This window comes from Meles meles, chromosome 3 (assembly GCF_922984935.1).
Source record: "Meles meles chromosome 3, mMelMel3.1 paternal haplotype, whole genome shotgun sequence".
Taxonomy (NCBI): domain Eukaryota; kingdom Metazoa; phylum Chordata; class Mammalia; order Carnivora; family Mustelidae; genus Meles; species Meles meles.
Genome location: NC_060068.1, coordinates 104,850,746 through 104,874,310, shown reverse-complemented (window position 1 = coordinate 104,874,310; position 23,565 = coordinate 104,850,746). Strand labels below are relative to the sequence as shown.

Below are 23,565 nucleotides of genomic sequence, written 5' to 3'. Positions count from 1 at the left end.
AAGAAGCTAGAAAAAGAACAAATCAAATACAAATAAAGGAGGAAGAAAACATTTATAAACATAAATAAATGACAAATAAAACAAAATCAATAAACTTGAAAGTTGACTCTTTGTAATGATTAACACAATTAAAAACTGTTACAGGGCACCTGGGTGGCTCAGGTGGTTAACGGTTGAACTCTTGATTTTGGCTCAAGTCATGACCTTGGGGTCATTGTGCTCAGCCCCTAGTCTGCTTCAGATTCTTTCTCTCTTTCCCCCTCTGCCCCTTCCCTCTCTCTTCCTCTCTCTCTCAAAAATAAATAAATAAATAAATTAATTAATTAAAAGACCCCTGGGTAAAACTAATGGAGAAGGGAAAAAATACCAACTACCAATATCAGGAATGAAAAAGGAACATCACTACCAGTCCCACAGACACTAAAAAGATAAAAAGGGATATTATGAATAACTTTATGCCAATAAATTTGACAATTTATGTAAAATGGAAAGCATCTTTGAAAAAAACAATATATTAAAAATGAAAAAAGAAGAAATATAAAATCTGATTAGGCATATCTATTAAGTAAATTAAACTTGTTATTAAGAAAACCTTGACACTCCAATTCACATTATGAATTCTTCCAAAATACTTATGGAACAACTAACACGAGTTTTTGTAGACTCTTTCAGAGAATTCTGGAAATGTTCCTCAGAGTGTTTGGATGCTAGCGTAAATTCAAGGGCTATGACATCCAAACCTGAATAAGACGTTATAAGAGAGGAAAAGCAGAAGTCAATCTCATTTATAAATATAGATAGGAAAATTCTAAAGGAAATATCGGCAAATAAAATTCTGAAATATATAAAAGGGAAATATTATGAGAAAAATGTTATTTTAAGGATGCAAATCCAATTTAATATTTGAAAATTAATAATAATTAGTCACATGAACAGATGAAGAAAAATATCTCAGTGAATACAGAAAAAGTCCTTTGATAAAACTCAGCACACATTCATGGTAAAGTATTTAGCAAACTGAAAATAGAAGGGAACATTCACACTGTACTTTAAAACCTAGAGGAAAAATTATCTTTAATGGTAAATTATTGGAGTTTCCCTTAGTTATCAAGAATGAGGCAAGGAGAGGGGCACCTGGGTGGCTCAGTGGGTTAAGCTTCTGCCTTCGGCTCAGGTCATGATCTCAGGGTCCTGGGATCCAGCCCCGCATAGGGCTCTCTGCTCAGCAGGGAACCTGCTTCCCCCAGAGAGCCTGCTTCCCCTCCCCCTCTGCCTGCCTCTCCGACTAAAATGTTAAAAAAAGAAGAATGAGACAAGGATGCCCAGCCCTTACTATTTCACTTCAGTATTATACCATAGGTCCTAACCAATGGAATAAGGCAAGAAATAATAAAAGGCACAATGATTGAAAGGGGAGAAATAAGAATGTCTTTTTTTGAATGACATGATTGTATATATAAAAAGTCATAAAGAATCTATTGATGATTAGGATTAATAAATTAAGCTGGCAATTCCACTGGATATAAGGTAGCATACAAATATAAGTTGTATTTCTGATAACAAAAAAATCATAAAATTTAAGATTTTGAGTATCATTTACAATAGCTTAAAAACATCAAATATCTAGAAACAAATCTAACAACGTAAGACTTATATACTGAAAAGCTATAAAACATTGAGAAAAGTTAAAGATCTAAAGTAGAGGGATATATAATTTTCAATAATTGGAAGGCTCATGTTGGCAATATGTCAATTCTGCCCAAGCAATCTATAGATGGAATAAAATCCTAAACAAAATTTCTGAAGATTTCTTTGTGAAAATCGACAAGGCAAATCTAAAGTTTATATAGAAATACAAAGGGACAATAAGAACCAAAACCAACGTGAAGAAAAAGAATAAAAGTGGAGGACTTCTTTCTGTGCTCACTCCCCTGGCGGTGGCAACTGGCGTGCTCTCAACATGCAGAACCACGCCATGCCGGCAAGTTTGTGGGCCTGTGTGTAGGCGGAAATGCTCCGCCAACAACTGCATCATGGGCACCAAGGACCACGCGTCTATGCAGATGAACGAAGCCGAGGTTGAGAAGCTGACAGGCAGGTTCAACAGCCAGTTTAAAACATACACGGTGGGGCCATTCGCAGGATGGGTGAGCCAGATGACCCCATCCTCCGTCCCCCATCCAAGGCCGACATCGTTTCAAAGAACTTCTGACTGGAGATGATCACAGATGTGGGGTATTCGTAAAGTGGAGGATTTACCTTTCAGATAATAACCTTATTATAAAGATACAGTTATTAAGACAATATGGTATCTCAGGACAAACGAAGGGAAAAAATGGAAAGAGACTTGAACAGACCTATGGTCACCTGATTTATAACAAAATGACACTTCAGAAACAGTAGGGAATAGATCTTCTTTTCAACAGATAGTGCAAAGTCATTTGGCTATTGTTATGAAAAAATATGTAACCCTAATCTCACTTATATGAAAAAAATCAAATTCAGGAAGATTATTTCTCTAAATGTGAAAAATAAAGCAATTGATTTTTAAAAATATACAAGAATATTTTCATGATCTTGGGATATATGCAAAGGTTTAAAGGGAACACAAGTCCTAACCATAAGTGAAAACTATTGATAAATTAGAATAACAGAAGTTTTGTTCATCAAAGATAGCACAAGAGAGCTGAAAAGCAAACCATAGAATGGGAGAAGATATTTGCAATACATACTTCTGAAAAAGCACTTACACTCAGAATATATAAGGAACGTCTAATGATTTATAAGAAAAAAGGCAAATACCATAAATAGAGAGACAAAAGAAAAGTACTTCACAAGAATGTCCCCTAATGGCCATTAAACATGTGAAAAAAAGTGCTCAATTTGATTAATCAGGGAGATGCTAATTAAAGTTACAGTATGGTATCATTACACACTCATCAGAGTGGTTAAAATTAAAAGACAGTATTAAATGTTGACAAGGACATGGGGCAACTAGAACTGTCATTTTTTGCTGGTTTCAGTAAAACCACATTTGTAAACTTTTTTCAAAATCTATTAAAGCTAAATATATGTGCACATCTTCACACACAGAAGTCTACCTTCTGGGAATATAGTCAACATAAATGCTCACATAGACACCAAAAGACATGTACAAGAATGTTGGTAGCACACTAACCAAAATATCCCCAAACTGGAAAACCCCAATGTGCATCAGCTGGAAAGCAGGTAGTAGTAGTAGTAGTAGTAGTAGTAGTCAAACAATAGAAAAATATAAAGCACTGAGAAATTAGGACAATATATAAGAGATGGATTTTAAAAATATAATGATGAGTAAAAGAAGTCAAACATAAAAGAGATATACTACATAAGACTATTTGTATAAAAGTTCAAAAAAGGGGGAAAAATCTATGATAATAGATGTTAGAAGCATGCTCACCTTTAGGGGTGAGTGTAATGACCAAGCAAAAAGAGAAGGGAGCTTTCTAGGATTTTGGTAACATTTTAGTTTTTAGTTTCTACCTATAGGAGTGTGTTCACTTCCTGAAAAATGTATTGAGTTGTACACTTATCACTTGTACGCTTTCTGATATATTTCAAAATAAAAACAACTTTTGTAAAATTGTAAACTTTTCTAAGCATCAGTTATCACTTATTTGTTGAATGTAATCAAATAAGAAACACAGCAAGAGAGTTTCTTAAAATGTATTTTATGAAGAACACTAATATGTCATTTAGTTTGCTCTGAAAAGTACTATTGCCCTGAAAGTTAACTTAACAAATGTTTCTTTAGAATTTCCAATACCTGAGGCGCCTGGGTGGCTCAGTGGGTTAAGCCTCTGCTTTCCTCTTGGGTCATGATCTCCGGGTCCTGGGATCGGGGCCATATCTGACTCTCTGCTCCGCGCGCGGAGTTGGGTTCCCCCTTCTCTCTCTCTGCCTCCCTGCCTACTTTGTGATCTCTCTCTCTCTCTGTGTGTGTGTCAAATAAATGAATAAAATCTTTTTTAAAAAAGAATTTCCAATACCTAAGAACTGGAGATACCATTCGGCGCATTTAAAAGGACTTAAAAGGGCTTTGATAGTATACCAGTTAACAATTTGGAATGAAATGGCAAATACTATAGCTATAGTAAATAAGGACGCCTGGTGGCGCTGCAGGCTAGCGCTATGAATGAAACGCTCTGTGGCTATCCCGGACGCCATTACGCTGGAAATCAGAACAATGAGTGCTTCCTAAGAGAAGGAAGCATTTTAGTAAGATCTAGGGGCAGAGCTTTTCAGAGAGGACATTATTCTAAGGCAAGTCAGTCAGAAATAAATAAATCGAGGTTATTCAACCAAATCATCTGGGTTGACTGTATACAGAGCTGAAGAAACTGCACCTTCTTGAATTGGGTCTGAACAATGGAGACTGTGCTAGCAAAAACGCCACAGAAAAGGCAAGTTATCTTTCTTGCTATATTGTTGCTTTTGTGGGAGGCTGGCTCTGATGCAATTAGGTATTCCATGCCAGAAGAAACAGAAAGTGGTTCCTTTGTGGCCAACCTGGCAAAAGACCTGGGGCTCAGGGTTGGGGAGCTAGCTACTAGGGGCGCGCGAATCCATTACAAAGGAAACAAACAGGTCTTGCAGCTGGATATAGAAACCGGGAATTTGCTGCTGTATGAAAAACTAGACCGGGAGGTGTTGTGTGGGGTGACAGATCCCTGTATACTCTATTTCCAGTTATTACTGGAAAACCCGGTGCAGTTTTTTCAGACTGAGCTGCAGCTTACGGATATAAATGACCATTCCCCAGAATTCCTAGACAAGGAAATGCTCCTAAAAATCCCAGAGAGCGTTCAACCAGGGACCATATTTTCTTTGAAAATAGCTCAGGACTTGGACATAGGTATCAACACTGTGCAGAACTACACAATCAGTCCCAACTCCCATTTTCACGTTGTCACTCGTAATCGCGGAGATGGCCGAAAATATCCAGAGCTCGTGCTGGACAAATCCCTGGATCGGGAGGAGCAGTCTGAGCTTAGTTTAACCCTCACAGCGCTGGATGGTGGGACTCCGCCCAGGTCCGGGACCACTGCAGTCCGTATTGAAGTCGTGGACATCAATGATAATGCCCCTCAGTTTTTACAGTCGCTCTATGAGGTACAAGTCCCCGAAAACAGCCCCCTAAACTCGTTGGTTGTCGCTGTCTCTGCCCAAGATTTAGATGCAGGAACATATGGAAATGTAGTCTACACTCTCTTCCAAGGCGATGAAGTTACTCAACCATTTGTAATAGATGATATTACAGGAGAAATTCGTTTGAAAAAGGCATTGGATTTCGAGGCAACTCAATACTATACTGTGGAAATTGCAGGCACAGACGGCGGGGGGCTTTCAGGAAAGTGTACTGTAGCTATAGAGGTTGTGGATGTGAATGACAATGCCCCTGAACTTACCATGTCGACGCTCTCAAGCTCTACCCCAGAAAACTCACCAGAGACCGTAGTGGCTGTTTTCAGTGTTTCTGATCCAGACTCCGGGGACAACGGTAGGGTGGTTTGCTCCATCCAGAACGATCTCCCCTTTCTCCTGAAACGTACATTCAAGAACTTCTACACATTAGTTACGGAGAGACCACTGGACAGAGAGAGCCAGGCCGAGTACAACATCACCATCACCGTCACCGACCTGGGGACCCCCAGGCTGAAAACCCAGCACAACCTAACGGTGACGGTGTCCGACGTCAACGACAACGCCCCGGCCTTCAGCCAGGCGACCTACACCCTGCGCGTCCGCGAGAACAACAGCCCCGCCCTGCACATCGGCAGCGTGAGCGCCACCGACAGAGACTCGGGCGCCAACGCGCAGGTCACCTACTCGCTGCTGCCGCCCCACGACCCGCAGCTGCCGCTGGGCTCGCTGGTGTCCATCAACGCGGACAACGGGCAGCTGTTCGCGCTCAGGTCGCTGGATTTCGAGGCGCTGCAGGCGTTCGAGTTCCGCGTGGGCGCGGCCGACCGCGGCTCGCCGGCGCTCAGCAGCCAGGCGCTGGTGCGCGTGCTGGTGGCGGACGCCAACGACAACGCGCCCTTCGTGCTGTACCCGCTGCAGAACGGCTCGGCGCCCTGCACCGAGCTGGTGCCCCGGGCGGCCGAGGCGGGCTACCTGGTGGCCAAGGTGGTGGCGGTGGACGGCGACTCGGGCCAGAACGCCTGGCTGTCGTACCAGCTGCTCAAGGCCACGGAGCCCGGGCTGTTCGGCGTGTGGGCGCACAACGGCGAGGTGCGCACGGCGCGGCCGCTGAGCGAGCGCGACGCCGTCAAGCACAGGCTGCTGGTGCTGGTCAGGGACCACGGCGAGCCGCCGCTGTCGGCCAGCGTCACGCTGCACGTGCTGCTGGTGGACGGCTTCTCGCAGCCCTACCTGCCGCTGCCGGACGCGGCGGCGGCCGAGGCCCGCGCCGACCCGCTCACCGTCTACCTGGTGGTGGCCTTGGCGTCCGTGTCGTCGCTCTTCCTGTTCTCGGTGCTGGTGTTCGTGGCGGTGCGGCTGTGCAGGAGGAGCCGGGCGGCGTCGGGGGGCGGCTGCTCGGGGCCCGAGGGTCCGTTTCCGGGCCACCTGGTGGACGTCAGCGGCGCGGGGACCCTGTCCCACAGCTACCAGTATGAGGTGTGTCTGAGGAGAGGATCTGAGACCGGCGACTTCAAGTTCTTGAAGCCAATTATTCCCAAATTTACATCGAATGGCGCTGGCGAAGAAATAGAGGGGAACGCCACCTTCCGGAATAGCTTTGGATTCAGTTAGGGATGTGGTCATAATGCTGTGTTTTGTCATTTATCTCTAATGTCCCCAAAGGCCGAGTTTGAGCACGTCATGGAGAAAAAGTCCTCCTCCAGGTATGATTTCCCTTTTGTAGTGAATTTATTCTTTGAACTTTATCTTGTCTGGTTTTGAAAAGCTGAATTCTATGTCATTGCATCTATTTACACAGTGCCACCTGAAATCTATGCATGCTTTTTTCTCAGATATTTGCTCCTGATGGTATTTGTCAGGGTGCGCTATTTTAATGAAATCAAATATAGTTTTTCTCTGTATTCTATCCATTGTTTCATCACACTCCCAGTGTTTTTGATGCTAAATAGCAAAAATAAAAGTTTTTACATAATTTTATTTTGTTTTCAAAGGAATAAATGCACATGATAACAAATGCAATGTGTTAGAAAGCCTGACAAAAGACAACAATATCCTGGGCACCTGGGTAGGTCCTATGGTTAAGAATTTGGACTCTTGATTTTGGCTCAGGTCTTGATCTCCAGGTAGGGACCTCCTGTGTGGGGCTCTGGGCTCAACAGGGAGTCAACCTGAAATTCTCTCTTTCTTTCTGCCGTTCCCACCCACCTGCTCTCTCTCTCTCAAATAAGTAAGTAAATGATTTTTTAAAAGGCAACAATCTTCTACTTTTCTTTCATAGCTCTGATCCCCACTGGCAAACTTTACAAAAACATTTTTGATGAAGAAATGAAACATTACTAGCATTTCAGGTGTCACACAAATTACCTCTTAAAGTCACTACTAGCCCAAGTATAACAAATATGCTGACTGCCAATAGTATGTTTTAGTTTTTGTCTATTTTGAATTTATATCAATGGAATAGTAGAGAATGAACCCTTTGTGTGTCTGCTTTCACTGAACATTGTTTATATTTGTCCATGATACTGCTTTTATTTTTTTTTTTTTTTTTTTAAAGATTTTTTATTTTATTTATTTGACAGAGAGAGAGAGAGATCACAAGTAGGCAGAGAGGCAGGCAGAGAGAGAGGAGGAAGCAGGCTCCCTGCAGAGCAGAGAGCCCGATGCGGGGCTCGATCCCAGGACCCTGAGATCATGACCTGAGCCGAAGGCAGCGGCTTAATCCACTGAGCCACCCAGGCGCCCCATTGTCCATGATACTGCTTTTAATTTTAGTTTTTATTCTCATTTCTCTATAGTATTCCATTATGTGAATATTCCACAATTTATTGCCCATACTTCTGCAGATGGATATTTGGGTTGGTGCAACATTTGACTGTTTGGATAATAATGCTTTGAACATTCTCATACATGTCCTTTGGCCAACATGTATATGCCTTTCTGTTGGTATATACTTAGGAGTGAAATTGCTGCTCATTTACAAAGTACATGGTCATGTTTAGTAGATACTTCCAAATAGTTTTCCAAACTGGTTGTACCAGTTTACACTGCTATGAGAACAGTCTGGATGTACCAGTTCCTCCACATTTTTGCCAACACTTGGTATTATTTGTTTTTCATTTTATCCCATTGAAGGTACTTTTAAACCTTTTATAATTCTTTTTATATTCATTTCTTTATTATTAAAGAATGTGTTTGTAACTTTTTCATAAGCTTTTAACAATTTCCTCAATTTCCTACTGTTGTTTAGTACCTAGCACACTTAAAACTTCTCTCATCCATTCTTCACATATGGCTGTGTCACTGTTTTCTAGTACTTCCCTGCACAAACTGAAACCTTTTATTTATTATTCCACTAACATTTATTGTTCCACTAACAACAGTTCCTTTGCATTTATTTGTATGACAGAGGAATATAATTCTTATTTTTTCTCTCTTACCTTCTTTCTCCCTTACACTTTCAGATCTCTGTCAAATTAACTTTTACCGTTGTCAAGGTTGATGACATTTTTTTACTCTATAGCCATAGCTAAGAATTCCCCCTTTTGTCTGTACACCTGTTTTCTGAAAATCAACATTAAAAATTCATCTTTAATGACATATAAATTATGAATGCCCTGCATCCAAAAATCACCAGGGACACACTGATTCAGAACAAAGTTGGATTTATTGACTGGTAATGAGGGAAACTGCACATCCTGGGAAAGCATGGGTCACCTTAGGAATAGCGCCTTAAAAGGAGCTATAGAGGGGCACCTGGGTGGCTCAGTCATTAAGCCTCTACCTTGGGCTCAGGTCCTGGTTCTCAGTGTCCTAGAATGGAGCCTTTCATTGGACTGCCTGCTCAGTGGGAAGCCTACTTCTTCTCCCTCTCCCACTCCCTCTGCTTGTGTTCCCTCTCTCACTGTGTCTCTTTCTCTTTCTGTCAAATGAATAAATAAAATCTTTTTTTATCTTTTTTTAAGATTTTATTTATTTATTTGACAGAGATGACAAGCAGGCAGAGAGGAAGGCAGAGAGAGAGGGGGGAAGCAGGCTCCCTGCTGAGCAGAGAGCCCGATGTGGGGCTCCATGCCAGGACCCTGGGATCATGACCTGAGCAGAAGGCAGAGGCTTTAACCCACTGAGCCACCCAGGCACCCCTATCTTTTTTTTAAAAAGATTTTATTTATTCATTTGACAGGGAGAGATCACAAGTAGGCAGAGAGGCAGGCAGAGAGAGATGGGGAAGCAGGCTCCCCACTGAGCAGAGAGCCTGATGTGGGGCGCGATCCCAGAACCCTGAGATCATGACCTGAGCTGAAGGCAGAGGCTTAACCCACTGAGCCACCCAGATGCCCCTAAAATCTTTTTTTAAAAGGAGCTATAGGTTTTGGGCTTGTGTTAGGTGATTTTGCATAGGGTTCAAGGAAGTAGCCCTGGACTGGATGCTTTCCGTGAATGGCAGTAATTCCATTTAGAACTCTTACTGAATTTTATTTAGGAGAGGAGAAAAAGAAAGTGAGGTTAAAGCTGTAAATATTTTTTAAAGATTTTATTTATTTATTTGACAGACAGAGATCACAGCAGGCAGAGAGGCAGGCAGAGAGAGGGGAAGGGAAGCAGACTCCCTGCCGAGCAGAGCGCCTGATGTGGGGCTCAATCCCAGGACCCTGGGATCATGATCTGAGCTGAAGGCAGAGGCTTTAACCCACTGAGCCACCCAGGCGCCCCTGTAAATATTTTTTAAAGATTTTGTTTATTTATTTGACAGAGATCACAAGTAGGCAGAGAGGCAGGCAGAGAAAGATTGGGGGGGAGTGGGGAAGCAGGCTCCCCGCCGAGCAGAGAGCCCCATGTGGGGCTCGATCCCAGGACCCTGGGATCTCTACCCGAGCCAAAGTCAGAGGCTTTAACCCGCTGAGCCACCCAGGCTCCCCGTAAATATTTTTTTAAACCAGTATTCACTCATAATAAGCCAGGACAAAGGACTTGGTCAGTTTTTTGGTTTTTACAATGTTCTTGTTTTTGTCTCTGCTCAAGCATGAACATGATGTCATCTTATTGCAATTTTGTTCTATTTTGTCACAATGATCTTTAATGATGATGTTCTGTGAAGTTGTTTGTATTCAACAGGAAAAGGTCATGGCCTATTTGTGAGTGCTAGGCCAGTTCCTATTTATAAGAGGCTGATTTTCTCTCTCTCAAAATATTCATTGCTCTGTAAAATTCATAGAAGAAAGCACAGGAGAAAAGCTTCAAACATTGAATTTGGCAATGACTTCTTGGGTATGACAGCAAAAGCAACGAAGGCAAAAATAGACAAATGACACTATATCAAACTTAAAGTTTTATGCGTCAAAAAACACAGTCAACAGGGATGCCTGGGTGGCTCAGTTGGTTAAGCGGCTGCCTTCTGCTCAGGTCATGATCCCAGTGTCCTGGGATCGAGTTCCATATTGGGCTCCTTGCTCGGCAAGGAGCCTGCTTCTCCCTCTGCCTCTGCCTACCTCTCTACCTACTTGTGATCTTTCTCTCTCTTTCTTAAGAAAAAAAAAAAAACACAGTCAACAGTGAACAGAGGATCTACTGAATGGGAGAAAATATTTGCAAATCTTTTATCTGATAAAGGGTTAATGTCAATATTTAAGAACTCCTACAATCCAATAGAAACAACAAAATATCAAGTAACCACATTAAAAAATGAGCAAAGTACTTGAATAGAAATTTCTCCAAAGATTATGTGCAGATGACCAACAAAAATATGGGAAAATGTTCAACATCTCTAACCATCAGAGAAATGGAAATCCAAACCATATTGGGGTACTCTCCCAATGACTGCTATCAAGAACCAGGAAATAGCAAGTATTCACAAGGATGTGGAGAAACTGGTACCTTTGTGCACTGTTGATGAGATTGTAAATAGTGCAACTGCTATAAAAACAGTATGGAGGCTTCTCAAAACATTTAAAAGAGAACTTGTATAGATCCAGAAATTTCATTCCTGGGTGTGTTATCTACAGGAATTGAAAGCAGGGTCTCAAAGAGATATTCGTGCACCGATATTCATAGCAGCAGTATTTACAACTGGTAAGAGATGGAAGCAACCCAAATACCCACATATGGATGAATGAATAAACAAAATGTGATAGTGTGTGTGTATAAAGAATGGACTATTATTCAGCCTTAAAAAAGGAAGGCAAGCCTATCACATGCGACAGCATGGATGAACTTTGAGGGCAATATTCTAAGTGAAATAAGATAGTCACAAAAAGGAAATACTGTATGATTCCACTTAAATCATGTTTCTAAAGTTGTTAAATTCATACAAACAGAAAGTAGAATGGTGGTTACCAGGGATGGGGGGAGGAGGAAAAGGGGAGTTTTGTTTAATGGCTATAGAGTTTCAGATTTGCAAAATGAAAATGTTCTGAAGATCTGTTTCACAGCAATGTGAATATACTTAACACTGCTGACCTGTACACTGAACAATGGTTATGATGTTAAATTTTATGTTATATTTTTAACATACATTATTCATTGCAGAACCATATTACTTAGTGGTAAAGACTGTGTTTTCTGCTCCTTTGATCTATTCTTGTGTTTCCTGTGTCATTGAAAATAGAGTGTTCCTAGAATCAAGATCAAATAGATTCACCATTTTAGACTCCATCAGTTGGTTTTACCATATCTTCAAATATCTTCAAATCAATAATTCAAGTTCCTATATTTCTTACCCAAAGCCCTCTATCTTTCTGGTTCTTCCTGGGCTAAATGATCTCTAAGTGTGAACAAAACTATCATCTTGTTGTCATACCTCTCCTAGTTAAGTCCACTGATAGATTACTTATCTCCTTTAAAAAAAAAGTCCCTCTCTTTGCTACAGTAGATCTTCAAGTGGATTCCTGAAACAGTACATGAAAAACAAACTCTTGTCTCCACATGTCTGAAAATACATTTAGTTTTCTCTTTACACTTCATTGATATGTTCTATATTATATGTCATTTAGTGTCTTATATGTTCTAACAATTTATGCTTTTTCATATCTGGAACTATTTCATCTCTACTATTATTGCCTTAATAACTGTATTCCTAATTTTGTCTGTTTTTTTCCTCTGAGACTTGTGTTTGTCAGATATTGAACATTCTCAATTATTTCTCTATGTTTCTTATATTAATCTTTAATTTTATATCTTTGGTTTTTTTTCTCCATCCTTTTTTAAAGTGAGTGCCTCACTTTATTTTGAGTATTTATATTTCTTCCCTAGGAGAAGTGTTGATATATGTTGCTACAGGAAGCAGGGAGATCCTGGCAACTTCACAGCAGAGGAGCAACATGATGAAAACATGGGGGAGAACCTCATGGCATCATAATTGGTAATCCACACCAAAACACATCACAAAGTTCTTGAAAACTAAAGGCAAGGAAAAAATCTTGAAAGCAGTGAAAGAGAAATGACACATTATTCATAGAACAATAACAATTTGAAGGACAGTAGACTTCTCATCAAAAACCATAGAGGTCAGAAAGAAGGATACATATTTTTCAAGTGCTGAGAGAAAAGAAATATTAACTCAGAATCCTATATCCAGTGAAAATATCCTTCAGGAAGAGAATTTGTTGCCAGTACACCTACTCTAAAAGAATGGCTGATGGAAGTTCTCCAAATGGAAGGAATCAATTGAAAAGAATCTTGGGGCTCAATGAGAGCATGCGACTCTTGATTTCAGCATTGTAAGTTCGACCCCATGTTGGACATGGAGCCCACTTTAAAAAAAAGGAATCTTGGGACATCAGTAAAGAAGAAAAAGATAGTAAACAAAAATATGGGTAAATATGATAGGCTTTCCTTCTCTTGAGTTTCCTAAATTATGTTTGATGGTTGAATCCCAAATTATATCTGATTATGTCTGATATAGTTCTAAGTATATAGAGAGGAAATTTTTAAGACAATTATAAATGGGGCTGGTAAAGGGATGTAAATGGAGGTAAGTTTTCCACCCTGCTCTTGAACTGGTAAAATGACAATACCAGTAAACTGTAATAAGTTATGTATGGAGCAGCCACAATAAAAGTTATACAATGTGATAACAGTTTTAAAAAACACTACAGATATATCAAAGTGGAACTCTAAAAAATGTTCTAATAACCCACAGGAAAGTAGGAAAAAGAAAAGAGAGAAACCGAAAAAAAGCCCTAAAGAACAAATAGAAAACAAAAAAATGTTAGGCTTATGCTCTAACATCAGTTATTACATTACATATAAATGGTGTAAACACACCAATTAAAGCAAAGAGATTGATTAAAAATTGTCCAACTGTATGCTGTCTACAAGAAACTTCAAGTATGATATAGGCAGATTGAATGAAAAAGGTGGGAAATGTATTATACAAAGTTTAATAAAAATATATCAAGAGTGACCATACTAATGTCAGATAAAGTAGACATGAGAGGGAAGAAAATGACCAGAAAGTGACAAACTAGGACATTATATAACGATAGAAGAAGACAGAGCATTCCTATGTATTCCACATATATTTAGTATGTATACACCAAGTAACAAAGCTGCAAATTTTGTGAAGCAAAAATTGGCAGAAGTGGAAGGAAAAATAGATCTACAATCAAAGTTGGATATTTCAGCACCCTCTCTTAACAAGTGATAGAACAACTGGACAGAAAATCAGCAAGAACTCAGAACTAAACAACACCATCAACCAACAGAATCTAATCTGTATTTATGAAATTCCTAGCCAAAAACACTAGAATGTGCATTCTTTCCAAATGCTTCCAGAAAATATACAAGATAAACTACATAAACAAGGCCATAACACAAACTTCAACCAATTTAAAAGAATTAAAATGATACAGTGTGGGTTCTCCAGTCACAATGGAATCAAACTAAAAAAGCAATAACATAAAAATACAGGAAAATCTTCAAACACGTGAAACTAAATAACACACTTCTAATTAATCCCTGGATCAAAGACAAAGCCTCAAAAGATATAAAAACTATATCAAGCTGAATAGAAAATGAAAAGACAGGAGTGCCTGTGTGGCTCAGTTGGTTAAGTGGTTAAGTGTCTGCCTTTGGCTCAGGTCATGATCCTGGGGTCCTGGGATTGAGCTCCCACATCAGGCTTCCTGCTCAGTGGGGAGCCTGCTTCTCCCTCTCCCTCTGCCTGCCATTCCCCTGCTTGTGCTCTCTGTCAAATAAATAAATAAAATCTTTTTTTAAAAAAGAAGAAAAGGAAATAAAATGGGGGAAAAAAAAGAAGAAAAGGAAAAGACAACAAAGCTAAAGCAGTGAAGAGAAGGATATCTATAATACTAAACGCATACATTAGAAAAGAGGAAAAGCCTCAAATCAATTATCTGGTCTCCCACCTCAAGAATCTAGAAAAAGGGGGCGCCTGGGTGGCTCAGTGGGTTAAAGCCTCTGCCTTCAGCTCAGGTCATGATCCCAGGATCCTGGGTTCGAGCCCCGCATCGGGCTCTCTGCTTGGCAGGGAGCCTGCTCCCTCCTCTCTCTCTGTCTGCCTCTCTGCCTGCTTGTGATCTCTGTCTGTCAAATAAATAAATAAAATCTTTAAAAAAAAAAAGAATCTAGAAAAAGGACAGTAAAATACACCCAAAACAAGTAGGGGAAACAGGAGGAAGGAATGAAATAAAAATAGAAGAAACCAACAAAATCCAAAATAAAAATAAAAACAGAGAAAATCAATGAAATAAAAAGCTGGTTATTTGTTGTTTTTTTAGAGGGGGAAAGAGAGAGAGAGAGAGAGAGAATATTAAGCAGGCTACATGCCCAGCACAGAGCCACAAGGCTCAGTGATCTCACAACCCTGAGACCATGAGCTCAGCTGAAATCAGGAGTTGGAACCTTAACTACCTGAGCCACCTAGAAGCCCCTCAAATCCTTTATATCTTCAAACTTTTCTGCATCATTTCTCCCATCAATTCAGAGGGTTCTTTAAGTGATTGCTTACATATTTCCATCTTGGTCCTGAATTAGTGTTTTTCTTTGTATACAGCTAAATTAAATAAGGTTTTTTTTTTTTTAATTTGACACACAGAGAGAGATCACAGGTAGGCAGATACAGGCAGAGAGAGAGAGGGAAGCAGGCTCCCTGCTGAGCAGAGAGCCCAATGCCGGGCTCCATCCCAGGACCCTGAGATCATGACCTGAGCTGAAGGCAGAGGATTAAGCCACTGAGCCACCCAGGCGCCCCTAAATAAGGTTTTTAAGAGAATGCATAACAAAATTAAAGATTTGGGAGATTAGTCTTGAAGGTTAGTCTTTTTTACTTTTAGTAAACTTGAAGAATTTTTATGTTTTTCATTTTTTGTTTTAAATTTTATTTTATTTAAATTCAATCAATTAACTTATAGTGTATTATTAGTATCATAGGTAGAGTTCAGTTATTTATCTGTTGCATATAACACCCAGTGCTTATTACATCATGTGCCCTCTTTAATGTCCATCACCTAGTTACCCCATGCCCCCACCCTCCTCCCTATCTGCAACCCTGTTTGTTTCCTATAGTTAAAAGTTTCGTATGGTTTGTGTCCCTCTCTGATTTTGTCTTTATCTTATTTTTCCCTCCTTTCCTTATGATCAATCCTCTGTTTTATTTCTTAAATTCCACATATGAGTGAAGTCATATGAAAATTTCTTTCTCTAATTTGACTGATTTCACTTAGCATAATGCCCTCTAGTTCCATTCACATCATTGCAAATGGTAAGATTTCATTTTTTGATGGCTGAGTAATATTCCATTGTAGATATATTCTACATCTTCTTTATCCATTCGTCTGTCAATAGACATCTGGGCTCTTTCCATAGTTCCATAGTTTGGCTGTTGTGGACACTGCTGCTATAAACATTGGGGTGCAGGTGCCCCTTTGGATGCTGTGTTTTAGGGTAGCTCTATTTTCAACTCTTTGAGGAACCTCCATACTGTTCTCCAGAGTGGCTGCACCAGCTTGCATTCCCACCAACAGTGTAAGAAGGTTCCCCTTTCTTTACATCCTTGCTAACATTTGTTATTTCCTGACTTGTTAATTTTAGCCATTCTGACTGGTGTGATGTGGTATCTCATTGTGGTTTTGATCTGTATTTCCCTGATGCTGAGGGATGTTGAACATTTTTTTCATGTGTCTAGTGGCCATTTGTATGTTTTCTTTGGAGAAATGTCTGTTCATGTCTTCTGCCCATTTCTAGACAGCATTATTTATTTTTTGGGTGTTGAGTTTGATAAGTTCCTTATAGATGTTGGATACTAACCCGTTATCTGATAAGACTTTGCAAATTTCTTCTCCCATTGTGTAGGGTGTCTTTTGGTTTTGTCGACTATTACCTATTTTTTTATCTTGAAGAAGTTCCAATAGTTTGCTTTTGTTTCCCTTACCTTTGGAGACATGTCTAGCAAGAAATTGTTGCAGCTGAGGTCAAAGAGATCCTCCTGGATTTTCCTCTAGGATTTTGATGGATTCTCACATTCAGAACTTGAAGAATTTTTAAAATTTATAATGGAATGTAGAGAAAATAAACATTTGTAGCATAAAAATGGAAACCAGCTTGATCAGCTATGCCATAATTGTAAGGTAACTAAATAAAATTGAGTTTAGTATACTTTACAATGTTTCATCAAAGTATTATTTCAGTTAAATGGTATATTTACTGGTAATAATCAGTTAAATTAATCTTAATGGGCTGTCACTTCACATAAGCATACATGAGCATAATGAGCATAAGGCATGGTGGGTTTTTTTTTTTTACATTGTTTACCTTTCCATGTTGTGTCCAGAGGAGACCAAGATTTTGCCACCTAATTATTAAAAATAAGTTGGAAAATATGATTAAAGATTCCCAATGAATGATGGAAATATTCTATATCTTGAGATAGGTGTGGGTTACATGGATGGATCCATTTGTACAGTTAAGATTGGCGCATTTCAATTTGTGTAAACATTACCTTAAGAAAAGACCTATACAAAAACAAACATTGAGTGGGAAGTGGAGAATGGAGGGGAGGGTATAGATGAAACAAGACAAGATATGAAGCTGGGTAATGTGTACATGGAAGTTACGCTGTTTGCTTTGAATGTGTTGAACTTTTCCCACAAATGTTAGTGAGTTACTACTTGTGAGACACGTTTATAAATGTCAATTCAGTTCTATTCTAGCAAGGAAAGCAAAAGAGAATAAAACAGAGAAGCATTCTCCTGAAAGAATCTAAAGTAATCCATTTCCATACAAAGGCAGTGTCTTCACATACCAACTGATAGCCTTGGATGATACATTAAGATATCATTTTTTTTCCATTTTATTTATTTTTTCAGCGTAACAGTATTCATAAGATATCATTTTTTTCTCTCATAACAAGCATTGTTCTCAAAGAAATTTCAATGATCTAAATTGAGTTTCACCGATACAGTACTGCTAGTAAAATTTGCTTTAAAATGAAAAAATAATTCAGTAAGCTATATGTGAAGATGCCTGGTGGACCTGCAGGCAAAGAGAATGCACAAAGGACTACACAGATGGCAGGGATGCCATCGGGCTGGACTTGGAATGCCCACGGAAGGAAGGAAGCACTTAGGACTGAGTTGGAAATAACTTTGTTTCAAAGAAGAAACTAAATCCATCTAATATGTTTATGATTGCTGGTTTTACTTCATCAGTTTATTTTGTTACACTCTTAAGGAAGTCTATTCTCAGTAACATTTATCAAGTGAACCATGGAGGCTGGTCACAGTGATCTTATTTTTATCCTTCTGGGTAGATAAAGATGTTTTTTAACTGCAAAATTATTTCATCTGTTCAGAGTTAAGACTTTATTTAGCTTTACTTGTTTTACCCAGAGTTAAAACATCTTGAAAAATATCTTCATTTTTAGGGGAGCCTAGGTGGCTCAGTCTGTTAAGCATCTGCCTTCAGCTGGGGTCATGATCTCAGGGTCCTGGGATCAAGCTGAGCAGGGAGCCTGCTTCTCCCTCTACCCCTGTTCCTGCTCTTTTTTGCTGTCTCTCTCTCTCTCTCAAATAAAGTCTTTTTTAAAAATCTTCATTTTTAATCTTCCACCATTTTGGCTCTTACCTGAAGTGAACTTTGGTTGAACTCAATTGATTTCACCTTTCAAGAAATATGAAATAAATCTGAAGTGAGATTATGTTTGGCATATTTTGTGTTCTTATCTGCACTGACCCATTTCATGTATTCTGATATTTAAAGACATATTTTCCTATTTATCTGAGCAGAAAGTGGTGATAGAAATGAGTATAGCCATGATGAACCATCACTGAATTCTGTGGAATTCCGTCAAATGTAATTCACTACCCATTTGGTGTTTATTTAGAGCAACTAGTGTCAACCTTGTTGTGAGAGGATAGTAGAGGTGATTCTTGAATGTTCTCTGCATTTCATTATGTCTTTACAACATGATAATGTATTTAGGACTTGATTACTTAATATAGGAGGGAAATTTGATTTAAAGTTATAATAAAATGAACAAACCTAATAAAATCATGACCAATTCTACCCATACTAAATGAAGTAAAATCCTAAAATGCCTACTTATGACAGATGGATTGTTGCTTGTTCCTCTTTTAAAGATTTATTTATTTGATGGGGCACCTAGGTGGCTCAGTGGGTTAAAGCTTCTGCCTTCGTCTTGGGTGGTGATCTCGGGGTCCTGGGATTGAACCCCACATCGGGCTCCCTGCTCAGCAGGGAGCCTGATTCCCCTGCCCCCTTTGCCTGCCTCTCTGCCTACTTGTGATCTTTGTCTGTCAAAAATCTTTTTAAAAAGACATATTTATTTGAGAGAGAGTGCAGCAGTGAGGGACAGTGGAAGAGGGAAAGAGTCTTAAGCAGACTCGCAGGGAGCTCAGAGCCATCTCGGGGCTCTGTCTCACAACCTCGAGATCATAACATGAACCGAAACTGAGTCCCAGGCTTAGCTGACTGCATCACCCAGGTGCCCCACTAGTTCCTCTTTTAAATAACTTAACTGATAAGATACTTACAAGTATTTCTTGGCTTCAAATTTCATCCTAATAGCCTAATTGTTCCCTTACTGTGCAGGTGTAACCACAAAATAAATTAAGTCTGTTGTTCATGCCATTTTATGAGCCATATAACTTACAGAAGTAATTGTTTATAATTGGTATTGCTAACCAAATTTGACGTTTTGTATAGTTTATTGACTTGCTGGGACGATTAAACAGGGTACTTCTTGGATTCACAAATCACACTACTCAACAGAGATAAATTTCACTGCCAAAGAATAAAAACTGATTATAGCAAGTTTACATTACCTGAGGGCATGATTCTTAAACATTCGTATGCATGAAAATCACTTAGATTGAAGTGCAGATTTTCAGACCTTAGCTCCACCATAGAATTTCATTCAAGGTCTGGAGGGAAACCCAGGAATCAACCTTGAAAAAAAAACAACTCATGACTCTCAAGTAATTATTTATGCATATAGTTCGCATACTACAATTTGAGAAACATTGACTCCACCTGAAAGTCTTTATAAGGCTCAGATTTCGAAACTAGTATTGCCTGTATACACCTCCTGAAGTTACTAATTTGAACGCGTGGTGGCAGTGCAGGCTAAGAGAGTGAATAAGAGCTCTGCAGATTCGGTGGACTCCATTTTACTCAGAAGCCCCCACCCCCAAGAGAGAACACATTTACAGCTAAAGCTAAGATAGAAGTATTCAGGAAGGCACTCGTCACCAGACAAGTTATAAGACAAATTCGAAATTCAACAGCAAAAAAAGACATTTCGGAGGGTCGATGGTGGACGTGCTGATGGGGACTGGAAAAGGACTTTCTTCTCTGGGATCAGACATAATGGGGATGGCGCAGACAAAAGTACATCGCAAGAAAAGGCAAGTGGCAATTTTCATTATATGGATGCTTTTGTGGGAAGCCAGTTCAGAATCGATTCAATATTCTGTATTGGAAGAGTCAGAAACTGGCACAGTTGTGGCCAGTTTGACAAAGGACCTGGGACTCAGGAGAGGAGAACTGGCTGCACGGGGTGCCCAAGTTGTTTTCAAGGGGAACAGACAGTATTTGCAGCTTGACCCAAAGACCTATGATTTACGGCTAAATGAGAAACTGGACCGGGAAGAGCTGTGCGGCTCCAATGAGCCATGTGTGCTACCTTTCCAAGTGTTACTGGAAAATCCCTTGCAGTTTTTTCAGGCTGCTTTACGAGTCAGAGATGTAAATGACCACGCCCCAGAGTTCCCCGCCAGAGAAATGCTACTAAAAATATCAGAAATTACTACACCAGGAAAGCTGTTTCCTTTGAAAATGGCACAGGATTTAGACGTGGGTAGCAACAGTCTTCAGAGCTACATAATCAGCTCCAATTCTCATTTCCACGTTCTCACTCGCAATCGCAGCGATGGCAGGAAGTTCCCGGAGCTGATGCTAGACAAAGCGCTGGACCGCGAGGAGCAGCCCGAGTTTAGGCTTACCCTCACAGCGCTGGATGGTGGGTCTCCCACCCGTTCTGGTACCATGGAGATTAAGATCCTGGTCTTGGACAGCAATGACAATGCTCCCGAGTTCGTTCAGGAGCTCTATGAGGCACAAATCCCTGAAAATAATTCCCTGGGCTCTCTGATTATCACCGTCTCAGCAAGAGATTTAGATGCAGGATCCTTTGGGGAGGTATCTTACTCCCTATTTCAGGTAGATGACATTAATCAACCCTTCGAAATAAACGCAATTACAGGAGAAATACGACTGAGAAAGACTTTGGATTTTGAGGAATTTCAATCTTATCATTTGGATATTGAGGCTACAGATGGTGGGGGACTATCAGGAAAATGTTCTTTAGTCATCAAGGTTCTGGACGTAAATGACAACGCTCCTCAATTGACCATGTCCTCACTCATTAGTTCCATTCCCGAAAACCTGCCAGAAATCATAGTAGCAGTTTTCAGTGTGTCAGATGCAGACTCCGGACAAAATCAACAGGTTATTTGTTCTATAGATGACAATCTGCCCTTTCTTCTAAGACCATCAGTCGAAAATTTCTACACCTTGGTAACTGAAGGAGCGCTGGATAGAGAGAGCCAGGCCGAGTACAACATCACCATCACCGTCACCGACCTGGGGACCCCCAGGCTGAAAACCCAGCACAACCTAACGGTGACGGTGTCCGACGTCAACGACAACGCCCCGGCCTTCAGCCAGGCGACCTACACCCTGCGCGTCCGCGAGAACAACAGCCCCGCCCTGCACATCGGCAGCGTGAGCGCCACCGACAGAGACTCGGGCGCCAACGCGCAGGTCACCTACTCGCTGCTGCCGCCCCACGACCCGCAGCTGCCGCTGGGCTCGCTGGTGTCCATCAACGCGGACAACGGGCAGCTGTTCGCGCTCAGGTCGCTGGATTTCGAGGCGCTGCAGGCGTTCGAGTTCCGCGTGGGCGCGGCCGACCGCGGCTCGCCGGCGCTCAGCAGCCAGGCGCTGGTGCGCGTGCTGGTGGCGGACGCCAACGACAACGCGCCCTTCGTGCTGTACCCGCTGCAGAACGGCTCGGCGCCCTGCACCGAGCTGGTGCCCCGGGCGGCCGAGGCGGGCTACCTGGTGGCCAAGGTGGTGGCGGTGGACGGCGACTCGGGCCAGAACGCCTGGCTGTCGTACCAGCTGCTCAAGGCCACGGAGCCCGGGCTGTTCGGCGTGTGGGCGCACAACGGCGAGGTGCGCACGGCGCGGCCGCTGAGCGAGCGCGACGCCGTCAAGCACAGGCTGCTGGTGCTGGTCAGGGACCACGGCGAGCCGCCGCTGTCGGCCAGCGTCACGCTGCACGTGCTGCTGGTGGACGGCTTCTCGCAGCCCTACCTGCCGCTGCCGGACGCGGCGGCGGCCGAGGCCCGCGCCGACCCGCTCACCGTCTACCTGGTGGTGGCCTTGGCGTCCGTGTCGTCGCTCTTCCTGTTCTCGGTGCTGGTGTTCGTGGCGGTGCGGCTGTGCAGGAGGAGCCGGGCGGCGTCGGGGGGCGGCTGCTCGGGGCCCGAGGGTCCGTTTCCGGGCCACCTGGTGGACGTCAGCGGCGCGGGGACCCTGTCCCACAGCTACCAGTATGAGGTGTGTCTGAGGAGAGGATCTGAGACCGGCGACTTCAAGTTCCTCAAGCCCATTATCCCCAACTTCCCTCCCCAGGGCACCGGAAAGGAAATGGAGGAAAACCCCATGGTTCGGGATAGTTTCCTATTCAGTTAAGTATTGGATTATCCTATTAAGTCCTACTTAATAAGTTTGAAAATCTCTTTTAACTTAGTTACGTTATGACAGTCTGTTCTTTAATTATTTTACTACACTTCCTTAAGTTGAAAAAAATCAGATACTCGTTATACACAGCGCCTTCCCTATATCATTCTTAGTAGATTTGTATTACTGTCAACTATATTTGACAATCTGAATTAAAAGTAAATTTATTTGCATAATTTTAAAATTTTGAAATTCGATCATCTATTCATTTTAGAAAAATAGTAATACAAACCCTTAAGTAAAATTGTGTAACTATCGGTGACAACTGTTATCACTACTACTATGAAGGGAAATTTTTAGTGTGAGTGGTTTGGGTGCCTGGCTATCTCAGTTAGTAGAGAATGTGACTCTTGATCTCATTGGTGAATTCAAGCCCCGTACTGGGCATACAGCCTACTAAAAAAAAAAGAATAAAATGGGAGTGTTTGATATTATGTAATCTGCAGTGTAAGTCTCATTTGGGGGGAATGGCCACAATGTGAATAGTTAAAGATAAATACTAAAGATGGCTAAATGCTAAGATACCCATTTATATGTATGTGTATTTCAATATACCACAGTAGTCAATACATTTTTCTATACATATAAACTTTGCAAAGTGTCAAATTAAAATCCAGTTTGTGAGCTTCATGTAAGTGTATGATAGTATTTTAATAATACTAAGCCAAATATAAATGCATAATATTTGATGAATGTTATTAACATTCCAACAGTGAATTTTAAAAATTAATTTCCAAGGAATACAGAAAAATGTTAATGTTCTCTTCACAATGCAGTACCTTTGTTAATAAGTGAAATTAAATATCATTCTTTTACTTTCTTTCTAAACAAACTACCCTTCACACACCCTAAACTCTATTACAGAATATAAAATGTTGAGAGTACATTTTATCTCCTTGTCTTTGTCTACCAATCTGAAAATTGAAATGTATCTTTTTTAAGATTTTATTTATTTATTTGAGAGGGAGAGAGAGCACAAGCAGGGGGGAGTGGCAGGCAGAGGGAGAGAGAGAAGCAACAAGAGGGAAAGGGAGAAGTAGGCTATAGGTTTTGATCCCAGGACCCTGGGATTAGGACCTGAGCTGAAGGCAGACACTTAAC

The 23,565-nt window shown here is 40.9% G+C and overlaps 2 protein-coding genes across 2 annotated transcripts; both read left to right on the top strand.

The window, feature by feature from the left end:
- Positions 1-4,228: 4,228 nt before the first annotated feature.
- PCDHB5 (protocadherin beta 5) lies at positions 4,229-7,202 on the top strand. Its single transcript, XM_045998667.1, has one exon. It carries the CDS (start codon positions 4,408-4,410, stop codon positions 6,793-6,795), a length of 2,388 nt encoding a protein of 795 aa, XP_045854623.1. The 5' UTR covers positions 4,229-4,407; the 3' UTR covers positions 6,796-7,202.
- A 12,635-nt stretch (positions 7,203-19,837) lies between these two features.
- Positions 19,838-23,470, top strand: PCDHB6 (protocadherin beta 6). Its single transcript, XM_046001185.1, has one exon. The coding sequence runs from the start codon at positions 19,969-19,971 to the stop codon at positions 22,414-22,416; it is 2,448 nt and encodes an 815-aa protein (XP_045857141.1). The 5' UTR covers positions 19,838-19,968; the 3' UTR covers positions 22,417-23,470.
- Positions 23,471-23,565: the final 95 nt, after the last annotated feature.